The sequence below is a fragment of the Astatotilapia calliptera genome, chromosome 5 (genome assembly GCF_964374335.1).
Source record: "Astatotilapia calliptera chromosome 5, fAstCal68.1, whole genome shotgun sequence".
NCBI lineage: Eukaryota > Metazoa > Chordata > Actinopteri > Cichliformes > Cichlidae > Astatotilapia > Astatotilapia calliptera.
The window spans coordinates 32547470-32566690 of record NC_137426.1 but is presented as its reverse complement, the minus strand read 5'-3'; the positions used below and the strand labels follow the sequence as shown (position 1 = coordinate 32566690).

Below are 19221 nucleotides of genomic sequence, written 5' to 3'. Positions count from 1 at the left end.
ATTCCACTGATTTTTAACACTGAATTGAGTTATTTCAAGTTAACACTGGGGGTTCAAATAACTCTGATGAGAGTTGATGTTACTCTATACTGTGTTATTCGTGCACTTTTTCTTGTGAAAAATTAGCTCTCATAGAGTAAAATTTTAAATTAATTTTACACCAAGTAGTGTTACTAAAACTCTTCCTCTTCCAGCATGAAAACCTGGTTTCTAATAATGCTTTAAAATATAAAACAAGTAAGCAAAAACCACAACTAGATAATACGTTTAACAGCTTTATTTTGATGTCAGGCTCAAAATATTAAAACATCTCATGTAGTGTACATAAAACACTACACACACAAAAACAGTCATAAAACACTTTAAAACAATGAATTTAGTTCGGCATAAAATGACAATATGGAACCACATACAGGGAGGAATCAGAAGTGCCATACTTCATTTGAAGATCAAATGGTTTGAAGTAACACAGCTCTTTTATGTTCAACACCTTCAGCACCATATTGGGGTGCATTCTGACCTTAAATGCATGATAATGGTCATCAAAACACAGGGTTTCCATCAGTTTTCCACAGAGCAATGCAATGTCATCTTTCACAACAATACTTTTGATCTTATAAAACACTGGAATCTCAGACACTACCTCTGTACAGATGATAAAGTCAGGGCGATACTCTGTACCATGATGTTTTATCCACTTAGCTGAAAAAACACTGGTAGACAACGCAGCTCCAAATTTTAAAGCAATTTCTGGACCTTCTTTCAGCTCTCCAAGTGTCACCATCTTTCCTGGTCCTAAAGCTAATCTTTCGAGGCTAAAAGACTCCCAATACATGGCCATACAACTTTGGTGTTTCTTGGCCAATGTCATTGTAATGTTTTTAAAGCTTTTTAATTGCTTCTTAAAGAAGTTATGTTTGGCTTCGTAACGCATGCACCACATGTGCAGAATTGGGCCAATATTTCGTATACTGCGAGGGTAATGTATCATGAAGTGATGCTTTGGTAGGAGACTGAGTGTAGGAAATAACTGCTTAAAGAGCTGATGATGATCAATAATTAAATGTTTGAGGTAGATGGTCATACCTTCTGACAGCACTGGTGAAAACACAATATTGACAATTTGTAGAAGCAGAAGTAGAAGATGCCAGTAGCTATCACCCACCTGTACCAAATCGCCAAACATCAAAGGTACATTACACAATAAGCACCAAGATTGAATTGCATTTAGTCCTAAATCATTACTGCCATCAAACAACTTTACCCTTGGTGGGCGATTTCGCTGCTGATTGAAGCCATAGTCAAAGGCATGTATTCTACCAGCAAGTTGTTCAGCACTTAGGAAGTTCTCCTGAATGTACAGCAGCACAAGTTTCACCTCTAACTGAGCAACTCCCTCCAAAATGTCATGCATGATATCTACAGAAAAATTGTTGGCTGTGTTGAAATATTTAAGTGAATTCAAGAGACAAGTGCGTTTCACACCACATACATGAGGTAGCGTAGGATCTCTTTGTACACTTTCACAGTGCTGCTTATGCATATCAAGAGTTCTTAGTGCAACACCAGAATCATCTTCACAGAACACACTTTGAAAACAATCCTTCTCAAGCAGACAAAAACGACAACAATATCGAGCTGCAAATGACTCCACGAACCCAAACAGACTATGCAAGCCAAGATTGTCCCCAGTGACCTGGATTACAGTGCCATGAACCAAGTGTTTAAACATGGGAAGTTTCAGTCCCTCTGTCTCAAAAACTTTCAGATCATTGACAAGTGGCTCAAGGATTGAATTAAAGCCATAACGCTTTGAGTCTTGTGCATGAAAAAGAGCACACAAATGAATATTGACCAACAACGAATTAAAGATTGGAGGAAAATTCCTTAGTGTAAAGTATATTGCACCTAATTTATGTACACCCTTTTTAGAGCCCAGGGGATTTGCAGTTTCAAAGTCATCATAAAACAGTTGAATTTGTAAGGCATCTTTTTCTGCAGAAAATAGGGGACATCTTTTAACATAGGCAGCATCGATTAAGTCTGCATACACACCTTCTCTGGACATATTCCTTGACTTGAACATGTCGACAACATGGTGGTTTTGAAAGATAGTTTTCAGTGTTTCCAAAATAGGAACATATGCAAACCTATCGGTTACAATGACTTGATCAAAAGTCCCTGTGATCTTGTTTCTTCTACTGTCAAATCTTGTGCCAAGCACCATTTCAACAGGTTCAACAGTTGCCCATTTTTGTTTAAAGTGCCTATTTCGTTTAGCTTCTGAATTTAACAGTGTGAATGGGTTTTCAAAGTTTTTGAATGACTGCTCTAATTTCTTTTTACTTGAAGTGTCCTGTGAAGGTAAGCTCTGTAAAGCTGCATCTTTAGCCTGAGTATGAATCTCAAAAAACACTTCCTCCATTGAGGAGACAAAACTATTCACAGTAGATTGGCTTAATCCAGCTGCCCTGAGCTGTGCAACAGTAGAGGCACACATATCCAAAGTGCTCTTATTTGAACTTTTCAACATTTCAGATGTTGTGGGTGTTTCTTCTACATTAGTTGACACCACCTGCCCTGTAGTGCTAACTTCTTTAACTGCCACATCAGGCTGTAAATTAACATCAGTGTCAGCCTGTTGGTCGAAATAGTTAAGGTGTTTGGTATTTAAATGTTTTCTAAAACCTGAAAAAGTGCCAAATACACAGCCACAGTCACGCTGGGCACATTTAAGGCGAAGGTTTCTTCCAGGTAAGTAACCATGGACTAACCGTAAATGCCTAACAAGCATGTTTGAACCAGTAAACTCAGCTTGACAGACAAAACACTTCATGATGGAGAATTAACCTTCAAGCCCTAACGAAGCAACCTTGTCCTTATTTCAGCAACTCTGGGACTTTCTTTGATTTTGCCAACATCTATATTGTACACAGTGGTTTGGATGAACGTGTACATGTTGTGAAGCATGGTGTTGTAAGATGTGCCAAACACAAAATGTGCTTTAAACAGTTCATCAAAAGCACCAAGTGAAGAGGTAGACTTGCATGGTATGGCATTCTTGTCAAGAATAATGAAGAACTGGTGGATGTCATGCTTTTTCACCCCAACAGGCAGGAGGTAGGGTTGAGTGCTGGTAGTGATGGCATCAAGGTGCTCTTGGATATTTGTTCCAGTCTGAAAAGACAAATACAGACAGGCAATAAGAATCAAGTGTTTCTTAAACTGGTAATTCATACCATAAAAATAGAAAAGAAACAAACCTCCTTGAAGACCACAAGATGCCTTTCTGCTTGAGAAGCTGACACCTTTCCTGGTCTCTTCCGACCCTGACCAGATGGTGGAATCAAATGTAATAGCAATAGAATCGCTGAGAGGTCACTGTCCCAGCCTGAAAAAATATATTTGTTTTTAATAAAGTTGAATCATCCTCATCAATAACAAATTTCAATGCATCTGCATTGACAAAATGTTTGAGTAGACCCAAAATACAAAAGGACAGCTGTTCTGTGACAAACATTATATATCCTGTGAATGTTCTAATTAAAGAAATAACAGCTCACCAATGTCAGCATTAACTTCAGTGGCATCCTCAGGAGAGTCAGCTGCCAGCAAGAGTTCTTCCAGGTCACTGGTAGAAGGAAGCTTTCTGCCTTGTTGGATAATCTTTCTTTTGAATGTTGTTGGCCACCTCTCCAGCAACCTGCCTGATACATCCTCACCAAACATCAGTACAAAATCCTGTTCGATCTGTAACAGGGATAGAGAACAGAGAATTATATCTGCTATCTGCAAAAAATAAAATGTGTTTACATTGTCAACGTAATGAAAAATATTCACCAAGCCTTTGATATCTTTGAAACGTGGAAACACAGACAGTATGTTGCTTGACAGCAGGGGGTCAAGGACCATGTTGTGTCGATAAACAAATGTCAACTTCATCTTCTTCTTGACTGTGTCTTCATCAGCTGAATGTTTCATCAGAGAGATTGCTTCCTTGCACTCATCCTCACTCAGCACGTTCTCTGTAACAAACTGCAACTCTCGTCTGACAGTTGGTCCTCCACACTGGTCTTCACCCGATGATCCATCTCCTGGTGCTAGACAATATGAAATACAACTTTATCAAAACTAATAATAACATTTGATAACCATTATTAATACAGAACCACAATTTGGAACTGTATTATACGTTTCCACTGAATTATAAGTGTTACCTCCAGATGTTAATCGCCTCTCTTTAGCAGTGCATCTCTGTATGGTTTTAATCCTCCAGGCCAAGTACCCAGTGCCACTCTCGCCATCATAATAATGTTCCTTTGGAGAGTGACATATACAGACATTTTGTTTATTAATTTATCAGTAAGTTATGTGACCATGAACAGTTGATAAGGACATACATTTTGGCAGGATTTAAAATTTTGATTTTAGTTGTATCAGTTATTGCTGTTAGCTACTTACATAGCCATTTTTTGAGTACGGGTAGAGCAGGGCGATATGGCCAAAAATATTTATCACGATATATATTTGAAAATTTGCGATAACGATATAACTGACAATATAATTGATGCGAGACAAAATACAACTCCACAACATTACTAGCGCAAAAAGACAACCTTCCATTTATTTTCACTTAAACAAGAAGCTGGTTTTTATGTACATTAAAGCTTTATAAAAATGTAACAGTGCAAATGCAAATTTCTTGCTGAAAGTTTAACCCAAAGGCATTTCCAGTAGAAATGGGCTGACATATCCTGAGCATAACCATGTATAATATCCACTGAAGTTAAAAAGAGGTGCTTTGCAACATTAAACTGCAGTGTGTGCAGTACGCATTTTTCGGACCATAAGGTGCACGGGATTATAAGGCACATTAAGCGAAACAAAGCAGTCAGATAAATCAAACTTTATTAAACTCATTCTTCTTGCTTCCCCCACTTCTGTACCATTGATTCATTAATGTTGAATTCTCTGGCAGCTGCTCTATTCCCATGTTGTTGCAGTATATTAATGACTAACCTCGTATTGTGGATGGATTATCTCAGTTGTTCTCCTGACTGAAGTTTGGTCCGTTTACAGCATCCTGCCATGCGATTGCATTTGTCTCTAACCATTAGGAACCTTCACGTTAACTTTTATAAGTGGAAAAGTGTTAGTGTTCGTCCTCCAGCTTCACTGTTTATGTTATGCTAACATAGCTGTGTCGCTAGCGATCACGTAGCACATCATTATATATATAACTTCAGTAACCCTACAAACGTCACTGCTGTTTAGTTTCCTGTCTTCATTTATGTTGGAAGTGATAGCAGAGCTGTACGTTTGATTTTTTTCAGAAATCTCTCAGTCAGAACATGCAATATCATGCTTAGGTAACTAGCGAAACTAGCGAGCTAACTTCCGCTAGCTTCCTGCTAACTTCTAACTCCGTTAAATGTAATACATTTTGTTTTCATGGATGCCTGGAAGTTAAACTTCATAGTTACACCTGGTAAAGCAGCAATGCTGATCGTTTTATTAAAGATGAAAGAATTTAGACAGTTTTCAACTCTCAGTGATGCTGCAGTGTTGTTTGACCTGAAGTCAAATATACGGAGTTTAGGACCCAGATTACTCCCAGATTTAAGAGCATCTTAGTCCGACAAATACGACAATAACAACGGCCGCTTGCATGTTCTGCAAAAAAATGTGCTTTGTCGTGTATCTGACGGACAAACACCAAACCAGTTCCACATCACGGAAGTTGCACCATTTTTACAAACCAATTCTGGTTCCTCAACAATCGGCCATGTGCGTATGAAAACAAAGGCACTGCGCATGCGCGTTTTACTCCCATTATATCGCGATATTTTATTTTCCTATCGTTGCCTAACATTATACCGGTATTACCGTGAACGGTATAATATGGCCCAGCCCTAAGTACGGGTCACTGAGGTAAGGGAAAAAGGTTACAATTCCTCTGGCATACATTTCTTTTACCTGCCGTGGTGGTGATGTACTGCAAGATCAAAAGGAAAAGAACTAGTCAGCTTCGCTGGAATTAATAGAGATTTTAAATTATTTGAAAATGATAGTAAAAATCACAGGGCCAGAAATAAATTACCCATTTTTTTCTGTCATGTCAGCTACCAGTATGTTGACCATTTTTCTTCTGGTTTCATCCACCAGGGACTTGGTCCGATTGTACTCATTTATTATACGTTCTCCACCAGGTTTGCTTGTGAGAATGGATTCCACCAACTGGAAAACACAATAAAAACATTCTACATGTTGATATAACCACTACAGTTCAGAACACTTAAACTACAAACAAAAAATACACTATTAGAAGAATGTGGAAATCTGTTAACTCTTACTTGCTTAGCTTCTGCATCCAGCTTCTGACGTTTCCTCAAAGGGCTGTCTGAAAGGATGACCGTATCCTGTGAATCTGATGAATGTGGCGATGATAACTGGAACCTGTCATGGTCCTGGGTCGGTGACCCAGCGCTTTTAGTTATCATTTTCTAGTTTATGATGATGATTATTATTGTTTGAGTTCTGTGTGTTATATTTGGTCTGCCTTTGAGTCTGTGTCTCTGTCTATGGTGTCACCCCATCTGTTTGTGAATCTGTCTGTTTAGTTCAATGTCTTGTCTGGTTCCATGTGTCTGAGTTTCCTGTTTTATTGTGAAGGTCCGCGTCGTATGTGAGTGTGATCAGTTTACGTTTCCCCTGTCCCGTCAGCCCAGATTCCTCCCAGCTGTGTTGCCCTCCTGTCTCTCATCCCCTGATTACTGGTGTGTGTATTTAAGCCCTGTGTGTTCTCCTGCCTGTTGCCGGTTCGTCTGTGTAACTCCGTGTCAGTCTGCGTTACCCTGTGTTCCACGGTGTCCTGTTCCTCGTCTGCGTCTCTCTGCTTCTCATCCCGTTGTCATATGCTCCCAGGTCTGTTATTTTTAGTTCTCCCAGTTTAGGTGTCTTTAGTTATTTGTTATGCCCCACTGTTTGTTTGCCACTACACCTCTGTAAATAAAACCACCGGTATCTCATCCACTGCCTGCATCTTGGGTCCTTCTTCCAACTCCACACGGCTCGCCTCGGCAGCCGTGACAGTACGAACCGGCCACTATGGACCCAGCAGCATTCAACCCGCCCAAGGAGCTCCGGGAGGACATTGTTTACTCCGTGGACAAATTACACTCAACAAAAATATAAACGCAACACCTTTGTTACTGCTCCCATTCCCCATGGGATGGACGTAGAGACCTAAAATTCATTCCAGATACACAATATAACCATCCCTCCCAAACAGTGGTCACAAATCAGTCCAAATGTGTGGTAGTGGGCACATCTGCTATATTGAGATAATCCATCCCACCTCACAGGTGTGCCACATCAGGATGCTGAACTGACATCATGAGTAGTGCACAGGTGTACCTCAGACTGCCCACAACAAAAGGCCACCCTGGAATGTGCAGTTTTGTCTCACAGCAAAATGCCACAGATGCCACAAGCAATGAGGGAGCGTGCAATTGGCATGCTGACAGCAGGAATGTCAACCAGATCTGTCGCCCGTGCATTGAATGTTCATTTCTCAACCATAAGCCGTCTCCACAGGCATTTCAGAGAATATGGCAGCACATCCAACCGGCCTCACAACCGCAGACCTCGTGTAACCACACCAGCCCAGGACCTCCACATCCAGCAGGTTCACTTCCAAGATCGTCTGAGACCAGCCACCCAGACAGCTGCTGGAACAATTGGTTTGCACAACCAAACAATTTCTGCACAAACTGTCAGAAACCGTCTCAGGGACGCTCAACTGCATGCCCGTCGTCCTCATCGGGGTCTTGACCTGACTCCAGCTCGTCGCCGTAACAGACTTGTGTGGGCAAATGCTCACATTCGATGGCGTCTGGCACGTTGGAGAGGTGTGCGCTTCACGGATGAATCATGGTTCACATTGTTCAGGGCAGATGGCAGCTGAGAATGTCCCAGTTCTTGCATGGCCAGCATACTCACCGGACATGTCACCCATTGAGCATGTTCGGGATGTGCTTGACCGGCGTATACGACAGCGTGTACCAGTTCCCACGAATATCCAACAACCTCGCACAGCCATTGAAGTGGAGTGGACCAACATTCCACAGGCCACAATTGACAATCTGATAGACTCCATGCGACGATGTGTTGCACTGCATGAGGCAAATGGTGGTCACACCAGATACTGACCGGTTCTGGGTCTCCAGACCCCCAATAGCGCAAAAAAACTGCACATTCCAGGGTGGCCTTTTGTTGTGGGCAGTCTGAGGTACACCTGTGCACTACTCATGATGTCAGATCAGCATCCTGATGTGGCACACCTGTGAGGTGGGATGGATTATCTCAATATAGCAGATGTGCCCACTACCACACATTTGGACTGATTTGTGACCACTGTTTGGGAGGGATGGTTATATTGTGTATCTGGAATGAATTTTAGGTCTCTACGTCCATCCCATGTGGAATGGGAGCAGTAACAAAGGTGTTGCGTTTATATTTTTGTTGAGTGTAATTAACGCGTGGCTGGAGCACGAGGGGAGAGAATTTCGCCAAGCCGTGGCTAATCGGCTATAGCGCTTGGTTTCTGGTCTCCCCTGGCTGCTCAGCTCACTTCACCCGCTCGCACAGAATTTCATTCTGAACGGACTCCGTCTTCACCCCCCGGCTGCTACCACCCACCCTGCAACTCATGCTTCACTGCCCGGTCCGACAGAGGATGTTCTGCCCGGCCCGTCAACCCAGCCTTCAAGGGGGAAACGGCGCTCACGCTGCCGACGCTCCTCGCCACAGTTGGACCTGGGGATTTCCGAGCGGCCAGCTGTGGTGAGTGGACAGGACAGTATTATTGGTCTGAACTGTGGGACTGTTTACTCAGGGGTGATGTTCTGTACGGCACAGGACAAAAACTGTTTATCGCCTGAAGCTCAGTTAGCCGCCCGGCCAGAAGCTCAGTTAGCCGCCCGGCCAGAAGCTCAGTTAGCCGCCCGGCCAGAAGCTCAGTTAGCCGCCCGGCCAGAAGCCCAGTCGCCACCTCCGCCACATTCAGCCTCACAATCCATAGCTCAATTACAGTCACAGCCAGACTTATTACAAACGCTGTTACAATCCATGGCCCAGTCAGTAGCCCGGTTGGCAGAAGAATCATTAGCTTTATCCTCAGTTCAGCCTCCTGCTCAGCAGCCACCAGCCCTGCATCCTGTGTCAGTTGCTCCACCACCTGTTCAGCCATCACCTTCACCTACTCCTCCTGTACAGCAAGCCATGTCAGTCCAACCCATAACGGACAGTTCAACTACTTCGTACTCTAAGCAGAGAGACAAACCCAAGAACAATGGAAACATTCCTCAAGAGCTGGCCAGTTCTGAGACTGCGACACGCTCCAGGGCCTCCCCAGAGGCTGGGGTTGAGCCCCCAGCTGACTCTGGACCCCTGGAGGTTAAGAAGCCAGCTGAGGACTGCACCGGACTGTCGCTGCCTGAGCTGAGTCACTGCTCAGTGCAGCTGCAGTCCACTTTCTGTCTGCCAGAGGCCCGTGTGCCTGCTGGTTCTGTTGCGTCCCTGCCAGAGGTCTCCGCACCTGCTGGTTCTGTTCTGTGTGTGCCAGGGGCTCCAGTGCCCACTGGTTCTGAGACTGTTTTTGCTGGGGGGCCCGAGGAGCCCGTCCAGCGTCCTGCCTCGTCAGCTGGGGGGCCCGAGGAGCCCGTCCAGTGTCCTGCCTCGTCAGCTGGGGGGCCCGAGGAGCCCGTCCAGCCTTCTGCCTCGTCAGCTGGGGGGCCCGAGGAGCCCGTCCAGCGTCCTGCCTCGTCAGCTGGGGGGCCCGAGGAGCCCGTCCAGCCTTCTGCCTCGTTAGCTGGGGGGCCCGAGGAGCCCGTCCAGCCATCAGCTGCAGTCTCATCACCAGCTGCAGTCTCATCGCCTGCTGCAGCTTCATCGTCCTCGCCTGCTGCGGCCTCAGAGTCTTCGGCCTCGCCTGGTCCAGCCCCCGTGTCTTCGGCCTCGCCTGGTCCGGTTTCAGCATCTGCTTCAGCATCCTCATCGCCTGGTCCAGCATCTGCTTCAGCATCCTCCTCGCCTGGTCCAGTGTATGCTTTGGCTTCATCCGCTTCGCCTGGTCCAGCCACTGCTTCATCCGCTTCGCCTGGTCCAGCCACTGCTTCATCCTCGTCTGGTCCAGCCACTGCTTCATCCTCGTCTGGTCCAGCACCTGTGTCTTCATCCTCGTCTGGTCCAGCCTCTGTGTCCTCATCAGCGTCGCCTGGTCCGGCTCCAGCATCCTCATCAGCGTCGCCTGGTCCGGCTCCAGCATCCTCATCAGCATCGCCTGGTCCGGCTTCTGCTTCAGCATCAGCTGCTTCGCCTGGTCCGGCTTCAGCCTCCTCATCAGCTGCTTCGCCTGGCCCAGCTTCAGCCTCCTCATCAGCTGCTGCCTCGCCTGGTCCAGCCTCTGCTTCTGATTCAGCCTCGCCTGGTCCAGCCTCTGCTTCTGATTCAGCCTCGCCTGGTCCAGCCTCCGCTTCTGATTCAGCCTCGCCTGGTCCAGCCTCCGCTTCTGCTTCAGCCTCGCCTGGTCCAGCCTCCGCTTCTGCTTCAGCCTCGTCTGGTCCAGCCTCCTCATCAGCGTCCGCCTCGTCTGGTCCAGCCTCCTCATCAGCTTCCGCCTCGTCTGGTCCAGCCTCCGCTTCAGCTTCCGCCTCGTCTGGTCCAGCCTCCGCTTCACCTGGGGCTGCAGGGGCCACGCAGCCTTCAGGTCCCCTACTACCACCTCCACATCGTCGGTCATCTGCCTGGCCGCTAGTTGGTCATCTCCGCCACCGTGGACGCCCTCCTGAACGCCGCCACTGCCTTCCGCGTGGCCGGCCTCCGGACTTGTTTCCACGCCGCTGTTGCCGTCCGCACGGTCGGCCCCCAGAACTGTTTCCACGCCGCTGTTGCCGTCCGCACGGTCGGCCCCCAGAACTGTTTCCACGCCGCTGTTGCCGTCCGCACGGTCGGCCCCCAGAACTGTTTCCACGCCACTGCCTACTGCGTGGCCGGCATCGGGACCTGCCCCGCTGCCATTCGCATGGTCGGCCTCCTGAACTTGACCATCTGGGCCTTTTTGGACTCTGTCCCTCCGTCCTGGGCCCCCTCCGCCCACCCTGGTCGGGTGCTTTTCTTTTTTGGTTTTGGTCCGTTTTTGTGTTGCTGCTGGGCTGTCTGGAGCCAGCCCTTGAGGGGGGGGTACTGTCATGGTCCTGGGTCGGTGACCCAGCGCTTTTAGTTATCATTTTCTAGTTTATGATGATGATTATTATTGTTTGAGTTCTGTGTGTTATATTTGGTCTGCCTTTGAGTCTGTGTCTCTGTCTATGGTGTCACCCCATCTGTTTGTGAATCTGTCTGTTTAGTTCAATGTCTTGTCTGGTTCCATGTGTCTGAGTTTCCTGTTTTATTGTGAAGGTCCGCGTCGTATGTGAGTGTGATCAGTTTACGTTTCCCCTGTCCCGTCAGCCCAGATTCCTCCCAGCTGTGTTGCCCTCCTGTCTCTCATCCCCTGATTACTGGTGTGTGTATTTAAGCCCTGTGTGTTCTCCTGCCTGTTGCCGGTTCGTCTGTGTAACTCCGTGTCAGTCTGCATTACCCTGTGTTCCACGGTGTCCTGTTCCTCGTCTGCGTCTCTCTGCTTCTCATCCCGTTGTCATATGCTCCCAGGTCTGTTATTTTTAGTTCTCCCAGTTTAGGTGTCTTTAGTTATTTGTTATGCCCCACTGTTTGTTTGCCACAACACCTCTGTAAATAAAACCACCGGTATCTCATCCACTGCCTGCATCTTGGGTCCTTCTTCCAACTCCACACGGCTCGCCTCGGCAGCCGTGACAGAACCGCTCAGGAGACACTTCTGCAACAGATGTTTCCAGACCTTAAAAATAGAAGCAAAACAAATTAGTTTACATGGTCCCTCCATAGACTCATTTTATACACTCTTTGATTAAACAATGTAATAATGACACTAAAAAAAAAAAAGACATCCAATGAAACACAAATCACTCAAACAAACCTGTTTCATATTTGATGGTTAGTACCCCGGTTGAGGGATCTGTTACTATATCCTCAAAAACATCCTCATCCAACTCCTTCTGTTACGGCTGGCGCACCAAACTTTGCAAATGCTGGAAACAAGCACACAAGTTTGTGTAAACAAAAAGACATGACATTTAATGTTTTGTAGCTTAAAATAAAGATCATTTCAAGATACTCTTTCAAAAATGAGTCAGATAAACAAAGGCTAAATTATTAAGCGCCACTAACATGCTTGATAAGTGGTAGATTAAAAGGAGTGACACTCACATTATGCAGTTTTCCCCCCCACTAAATATACATTCATAGCTAAGATGCTTCCAAAACACAGATCATTTTCAATTAATCATAAAATGCAGTTTGACGAGACTAAATAACAAAAAGAACTTAAAGCCTCTTGTACACCTTTTTAATACAATGTTGGTTTCTTACCGGCAATCAAAAACTCCTTAAGGCTTGGCTCAGATACTCTAACAAATTTCTGCACACCTCCGAGTTTTGCTTTAAGCAGCATGCTTCCTGTAGACAGTAATTTCTTATAGTCAGTGCTCTTCATTGAACTACAGTAAACAGAAAATGTGAATATTAAAACAGTCCCATAAACAGCCTTGCAATGGGATTTCTTACACTGTATGTTACTTTTATGTCAGTGTAACAAGGTGTCAAGATATAATTCTCAATACAAAACTAAAATAATAACTACTACTTTTTACCATTTGTCTGACCTAACTTAGCACTAGGGAGTCAGTATTTTGTTCATCTTTAGTTTAACATACTGAACAGTCTGGTAACCAAAATGGAAAGCAGCAGGGTAACTTTTGTCAATACCATCAACTCACAATAAATACAAACGCTGTCATCTTAAATTCAAACTACTAAAAAATGCATCAAAAACTGAATCCTGGACATTTTGGATATTTTATCAAGCTTATAACACCTGCTGGTTGTAATCCTGTAACTGTAAAATCGCTGAAGACAGCCGAGTTAAAATAAGACAATAACCTTACTAAAAACGACCTCTATATCTGGTACCTAGGTATCAAAAAAAGAAAAAAAGAAAGATGTAACATTTAGTGTACAATTTTAATTAGTTAATGCTTGAGTTAGGTGATTTAAAATTTAACAATAACTAGCGAATTGCCCGTGCACTGAGGTTAGCCAAAATGCTAGTTAGCTAGCTAATGTTAATATGTAGATCCCAACACATGGAGGGTTTCATTTAATGGAATTTCGAACATGCTAGAACACAACACAATCACCACTACACACTGAAATAAATTTTGATAACAAGCCTTACAGTCCAACACTGATATCAGTCAACTTTTTAGCTAATTAACAACCTTACATTAGCATACAGATAGTGTCACATTTGCTTCTGGTACAAAATGAAATATATAATAAACATGGACAAAAGGAATGTAAGCTTATTTTAATGTGCTACCTGTGCTTAAAATGTCGAATTGTTGGTTTAATAAGTAAATATGAACAACTTACCCTGCAACTGATGTGAAGAAAATGGTGTCGTGAAAAATCCTCTTGGTTTGAAAACCAGTCTGTGGTGGGAGGAGCTTTCTAGAGTAACGTTGACACTGTCTCTTTTAACTCCAGGAATCATCACCCACACTGGGGGGCGTTTTGCTCCAGCTGTTGTTATAATGACTCTATTAGAGTAAATACCAGAGGTGGGACCAAGTCATTGTTTTGCAAGTCTCAAGTAAGTCTCAAGTCTTTATCCTCAAGTCTCAAGTCAAGTCTCAAGTAATGTCAGGCAAGTCAGAGTCGAGTCTCAAGTCACTGGTGTAAAAGTCCGAGTCAAGTCACAAGTCTGAAACTTTGAATTTCAAGTCCTTTCGAGTCTTTAAAAAAAAAAACAACGAAAAAATAATGTTGCAGTTATGCTAAATGTAAATATTAGACCATGTAATTTTAAATCTGTGTTTTTCTCAACACATGACAAAAGTGAACGTAGAAAATATACACAAATTGTGAAATTGCACCTCTTTAAAATGCAGCTCAATTAAACCTAGCTCCAAGAATAATTTTCACCGACAGTTCTGAGATAAGCTGCATGTTATTCTTGGATGCGCTTGTAGGACCGGCTTTAAAATAGCATGACAAAAATATCATACACATTAAAAAAAACTGTATCACCAACGTAGCCTGGACAACATTTGCTAGTTAGATGAAGTCAGCTATCTCATCTTAGCATATTTATATGCATATTTATAATCATACGGTTCTTGGAGTGAGTGCATACACTCATGAAGTTTAGTAACTTCAGGTCACTGCAACAAGCCCAGGTACAGTTTACCGCCGGATGGGTGCAGGACCTTGAAATGCACCGTGTAGAACGAAAGACCATCGTACGTATCATAAGTTTACCAGTCTCACAAGTCGTCTTCATAAATACACATTCATTAACCGTTTATTAATAGGACCTTTGAGCTCAACGGTAATTAATTAGCAGTGGAAATAATTTCTGGTACCCATCACAGAAATGTAGCAGTGACAATAATATTGTATGCTGTAATCGTACTGGGCAATTAGTGATACAAAAAACCTGTTTTATCCTGTGAATAAAAGTATATGTTTTTGTCAATGTACCATAATAACAGAAGCGAAACACAATATTGTGTCAGGACAATTCACTATTTATGCACAATAAATAAAGGAGCATAGCGCGACCATTTCTGTTCAGCGCCAGACTTGCTTGTAACCTATATCACTAATTATGTTATGAAAATGACGTATTAACTACTAAAAAACACTGACCTTCGTGTAAATGCTTGGAGCAGACTAACCTGTGAGCTGGAGTGTTCTGGGACGTTATATTTGGTCTTAGAATGGCTGCAATCCAGTCGCGTCTTTGTTACTTCGGAAACATGGCTCGAACAATTTCTCTTCAACGACGTAATCCGATAACAACCGATCTCTTTACCACGTCGGCTTCCCGTGGCTGTCATGCGACCGGCTATTGCAGTTAATAATACAACGGCTTCTTGACATTTTTGTGTTTCTTTTTATCGCTGTGTAACTGATTTTAATTGAAAGCCTGCGTGCGCTAGTACCGCTTGCCACGAGTTCCCAGAATCCTTTGCGGTTCTACCCGTGAATGACATCACATTTTCAATCTCTATATAATATGCATGTTAAATTTTATATTTGGGGTAAAATATCAAGTCTTTTCAAGTAAACCGGTTCAAGTCCAATTCAAGTCCCAAGTCATTGGTGTAAAAGTCCAAGTCAAGTCACAAGTCTTAGAACATTTTTTCAAGTCAAGTCTAAAGTCATAAAATTAATGACTCGAGTCTGACTCGAGTCCAAGTCATGTGACTCGAGTCCACACCTCTGGTAAATACACTTTAACACTGCTGATTTAACACTGGGAAATTTACTGTGTAGTTCTTCTTATACATATACATTCTTACATACAGAATTTACAAACACATAAATGTAATGTAGATGTAAAGTGGCCATTCATTTCAAGATCAGCTGCTTCACAAAATATATATAATTTGTAAGGATTTGAGTGTAAAAATAATTTCCCATAGCTTTACTTTGGGGGATTATTAACTTTCTTGATAATCACAGTATCCCAAGTGGACTGTGGGTGAAAACCCATGAAGGCACATGGAGAACAAGCTAACTTCACACAGAAACGCACAAGCCAACAGATTTGTCCCAAGAACACACTGTGAGGAGACGGTGCTAACCACTGCAACACCAATTCAATTCAATTCAATTTTATTTATATAGCGCCAAATCACCATACCATACCATACCATACCAACTTTATTTCTAAAGCACTTTAACATAAAACCAGAGTTTCACAAAGTGCTGTACATGTTAATAGCATACGTAAAGAAAATTAAAATGAGATACGATAAAATAAATAGATACAATAAATTGAAACATGTTAAAACAAATTGAGTCAACCCCTCTAATCAATGCCAAAGGCTTCAGCGAATAAATATGTTTTAAGAAGACTTTTAAATTCAGAGAGAGAAGAGGCCTGCCTAACATGCAAGGGCAGATCATTCCACAACTTTGGAGCAGCTACAGCAAAAGCACGATCACCTTTAAATTTATACTTAGTTTTCGGTACCTTAAGGAGCTGCTGATTGGCGGACCTAAGGGAACGGGCAGGTGTATATGGTTGTAGTAGCTCCGAGAGGTAGGGGGGGGGGGGGGGCAGGCCATTAAGAGATTTAAAAGCAAATAAGAGAATTTTAAAAACAATCCTAAAATGTACAGGTAGCCAGTGGAGTGAAATTAAAATAGGGGTAATGTGCTCAAACTTTTTTGTTCCAGTTAAAAGACGTGCTGCAGCATTTTGCACAACCTGCAGGCGCCTAATGGACGCATCACTAACCCCAAAATAAAGTGCGTTACAATAATCCAGCCTAGAAGTAACAAAGGCATGGATTACTGTCTGAAAATGCTGTTTCGATAAGATAGGCTTTATTTTGGCTAATTCCCTCAAATGAAAAAAGCTAGATCTTACAACAGCTCTGACCTGGCTTTCAAGTTTAAGATTTGCCTCTATTTTAACTCCCAGATTAGTGATGACTGGTTTAACATACTGTGCCAGTGAACCAAGATCTATAATAGTGGCCTCAGAAGCGCCACCAAAAACCATCACTTCTGTTTTCTGTTCATTAAAATGTAAAAAGTTCAAAGCCATCCAAGTCCTTATTTCATCAAGGCATCTGAGCAGCGGGTCTACTGAGAAGCCATTTATCTTTTTAAGTGGGAAATAAATCTGGGAGTCATCGGCGTAGCAGTGGAAAGAAATCCCATGTTTCCTGAAAATAGACCCAAGGGGTAGGAGATATAGAGAGAAAAGAAGCGGGCCTAAAACTGAACCCTGTGGAACCCCACATTGAAGAGAAGCAGTAGAGGATACAAACTCCCCTAGTTTCACAGAGAAAGTTCGCTCTGCCAAATAGGATCTGAGCCACTGCAGTGCGGTACTCCGCATACCCACCAACTGCTCTAAACGGGAAATTAAAATATTATGATCCACTGTATCAAAAGCAGCAGTTAAATCTAACAGCACAATAATAACACAGTCACCTGAGTCATTTGCCAAAAACACATCATTAAAAACTCGTAAAAGGGCAGATTCAGTACTATGTAAAGCTTTAAAACCAGATTGGAAAACTTCTAAAATACCGTGTTCTTCTAGGAAGGACATTAATTGCTTGTAAACTACCTTTTCAAGAATCTTTGAGATAAAAGGCAGTTTGGAAATAGGTCTGTAATTCGCAATAATATCAGGATCAAGAGCAGGTTTTTTGAGTAGAGGCTGAATCACTGCATGTTTGAGATCACAACAAAAGTCGCCTCAAGGCGCTTCATAGATACAGAGAAAAACCCAACAATCAAATGACCCCCTATGAGCAAGCACTTTGGCGACAGTGGGAAGGAAAAACTCCCTTTTAACAGGAAGAAACCTCCGGCAGAACCAGGCTCAGGGAGGGGCGGGGCCATCTGCTGCGACCGGTTGTGGTGAGAGAAGGAAGACAGGATGAAAGACATGCTGTGGAAGAGAGACAGAGGTTAATAACAGATATGATCCATGCCACACCACACTGAGGTAAGGCATGCTCTGAATCAAGCGTTCAGTCGCTACTCACATAAAAGAGGTGGAGGTCTGAGCATACAGAGCACAAGAAATGTTGTGATGCATTTGTAGTGGCAAAGCTGTTGTTGCCACGAGATGTGGCAAGATCACATCAGTTACATACTAGGCCACACCTAAAAGTGCTTTTTTACAAGTGTTCACTAGGTGTGGACATGTTGTGGAGTACCTGAAATATTAAACCAAAGATTTTATTTGAACTATAGGATAAAAACTGTTCTGTCTGACCACCCAAAAATCAAACTGGTTTTTAAGTGTTTGGAACAGCGCACCAGAAGAGGAAAAGTGTAACCAGCTGTCACTGAGAAAGAATTTTTTTTTTTTTAAATAAAAAAGTTCAGGCTGATATTCAAGCCTGACTGAGCAGTTTAAAAGTTGAAAAGAAAAGGTTTGGTTGAAAGGAAAGATCAAATATCCTTTTAAGACACAACCATGGTTTCCTAGTTCACAGACTTGTGATTTACCACCCTTCTATCTTCAGTGCTTCTAATTGTGAGTCTTTGTGAGGTACATATCTTCCTTGACACAATGGCCATGACAAACCAACACATTCTCATTCTTGAGCGATGATTAATGGTGTTTTGTCAAATGAGGCTTTTTGTGCAACATTGGCATTATCAAATATTGTCATGAGCTCTAAGAGTTTGTTTCCACATGCTTTTACTTGCACTTTCACTTGGTGGTTAGGTTTATGCATGAAAGTCTGCTTTGTTAGGTGTAGGATATGATTGTGGTTTGGCCTAAAATATGTACATTCAAAAAAAGTAACTCTACACATAGAAAAAAATAATGAGTTAAAGGCCCCATAACCCAACGTCACACACTGCTGCCAAACGACCCTTCTGTGTAAATGAGACAGAGCTTTAGCTTTGACAAAACGGCATTAATTAATACCCTGGGAATTTGATAATATGGGAGTTTGTCATGCCCAGGGAATGAGTAAGTGGTGGATATTCATCACTTTGCTGCAAAGAAAAAGTTTAACCCAGGATTTACAGTGGGGGAAATACTTCTTTGATCCCCTGATGAATTTATAAGTTTGCTCACTAATATTCATGGTAGTTTCATTTTACCTGAGAAAGACAGAATATGAACCAAAAGTCCAGAAAAAAAACAACATCACATAAAAGTCTTAAAAACTGATTTTCACTGAGATAATTTGATCCCCTGGGAAAACATGATGTAGCACTTCAATGGAGAATCCCTTGTTGGCTAGCACAGTGGTACGATGTTTCTTGCAGTTGGACACCAGGAGGGAGTTTGGCAAACTCCTAAAAACCTTCTAAATCCTTTTGGTTTCTTGCTGTTTGGCAACTCCATACTCCAGCTCCTCCACCGAGTTTTTAAATAGGACTGAGGTCTGGAGACTGACCAGGCCACTGGTCTTCTTTAGGCGCTCCTTTGTAGGCTCAGCAGTATGTTTTTGGTCACTCTCGTGATGCATCCATGACCCTTCTTCATCAGGTTTCATCTGACCACAGCATTTATCTCAGGCCTTC

General features: G+C 43.1%; 1 protein-coding gene across 2 annotated transcripts; it reads right to left on the bottom strand.

The window, feature by feature from the left end:
• Positions 1 to 262: 262 nt before the first annotated feature.
• On the bottom strand, positions 263 to 6312 carry LOC113022957 (uncharacterized). 2 transcript variants are annotated; one of them, XR_013909323.1, is made up of 6 exons: positions 6101 to 6312; positions 4218 to 5995; positions 3841 to 4100; positions 3564 to 3750; positions 3264 to 3391; positions 263 to 3177 (listed from the first exon to the last, which is right to left on the bottom strand). XR_013909323.1 is itself a non-coding variant. In XM_080302111.1 (5 exons), exons 2-5 carry the CDS (start codon positions 3979 to 3981, stop codon positions 2860 to 2862), a joined length of 774 nt encoding a protein of 257 aa, XP_080158237.1. In that variant the 5' UTR covers positions 3982 to 4100; positions 4218 to 5228; the 3' UTR covers positions 263 to 2859. The 2 variants fall into 2 exon arrangements, 1 of the variants encoding a protein (XP_080158237.1); XM_080302111.1 differs by lacking the exon at positions 6101 to 6312 and having other exon boundaries at positions 4218 to 5228.
• Between the last annotated feature and the right edge of the window lie 12909 nt (positions 6313 to 19221).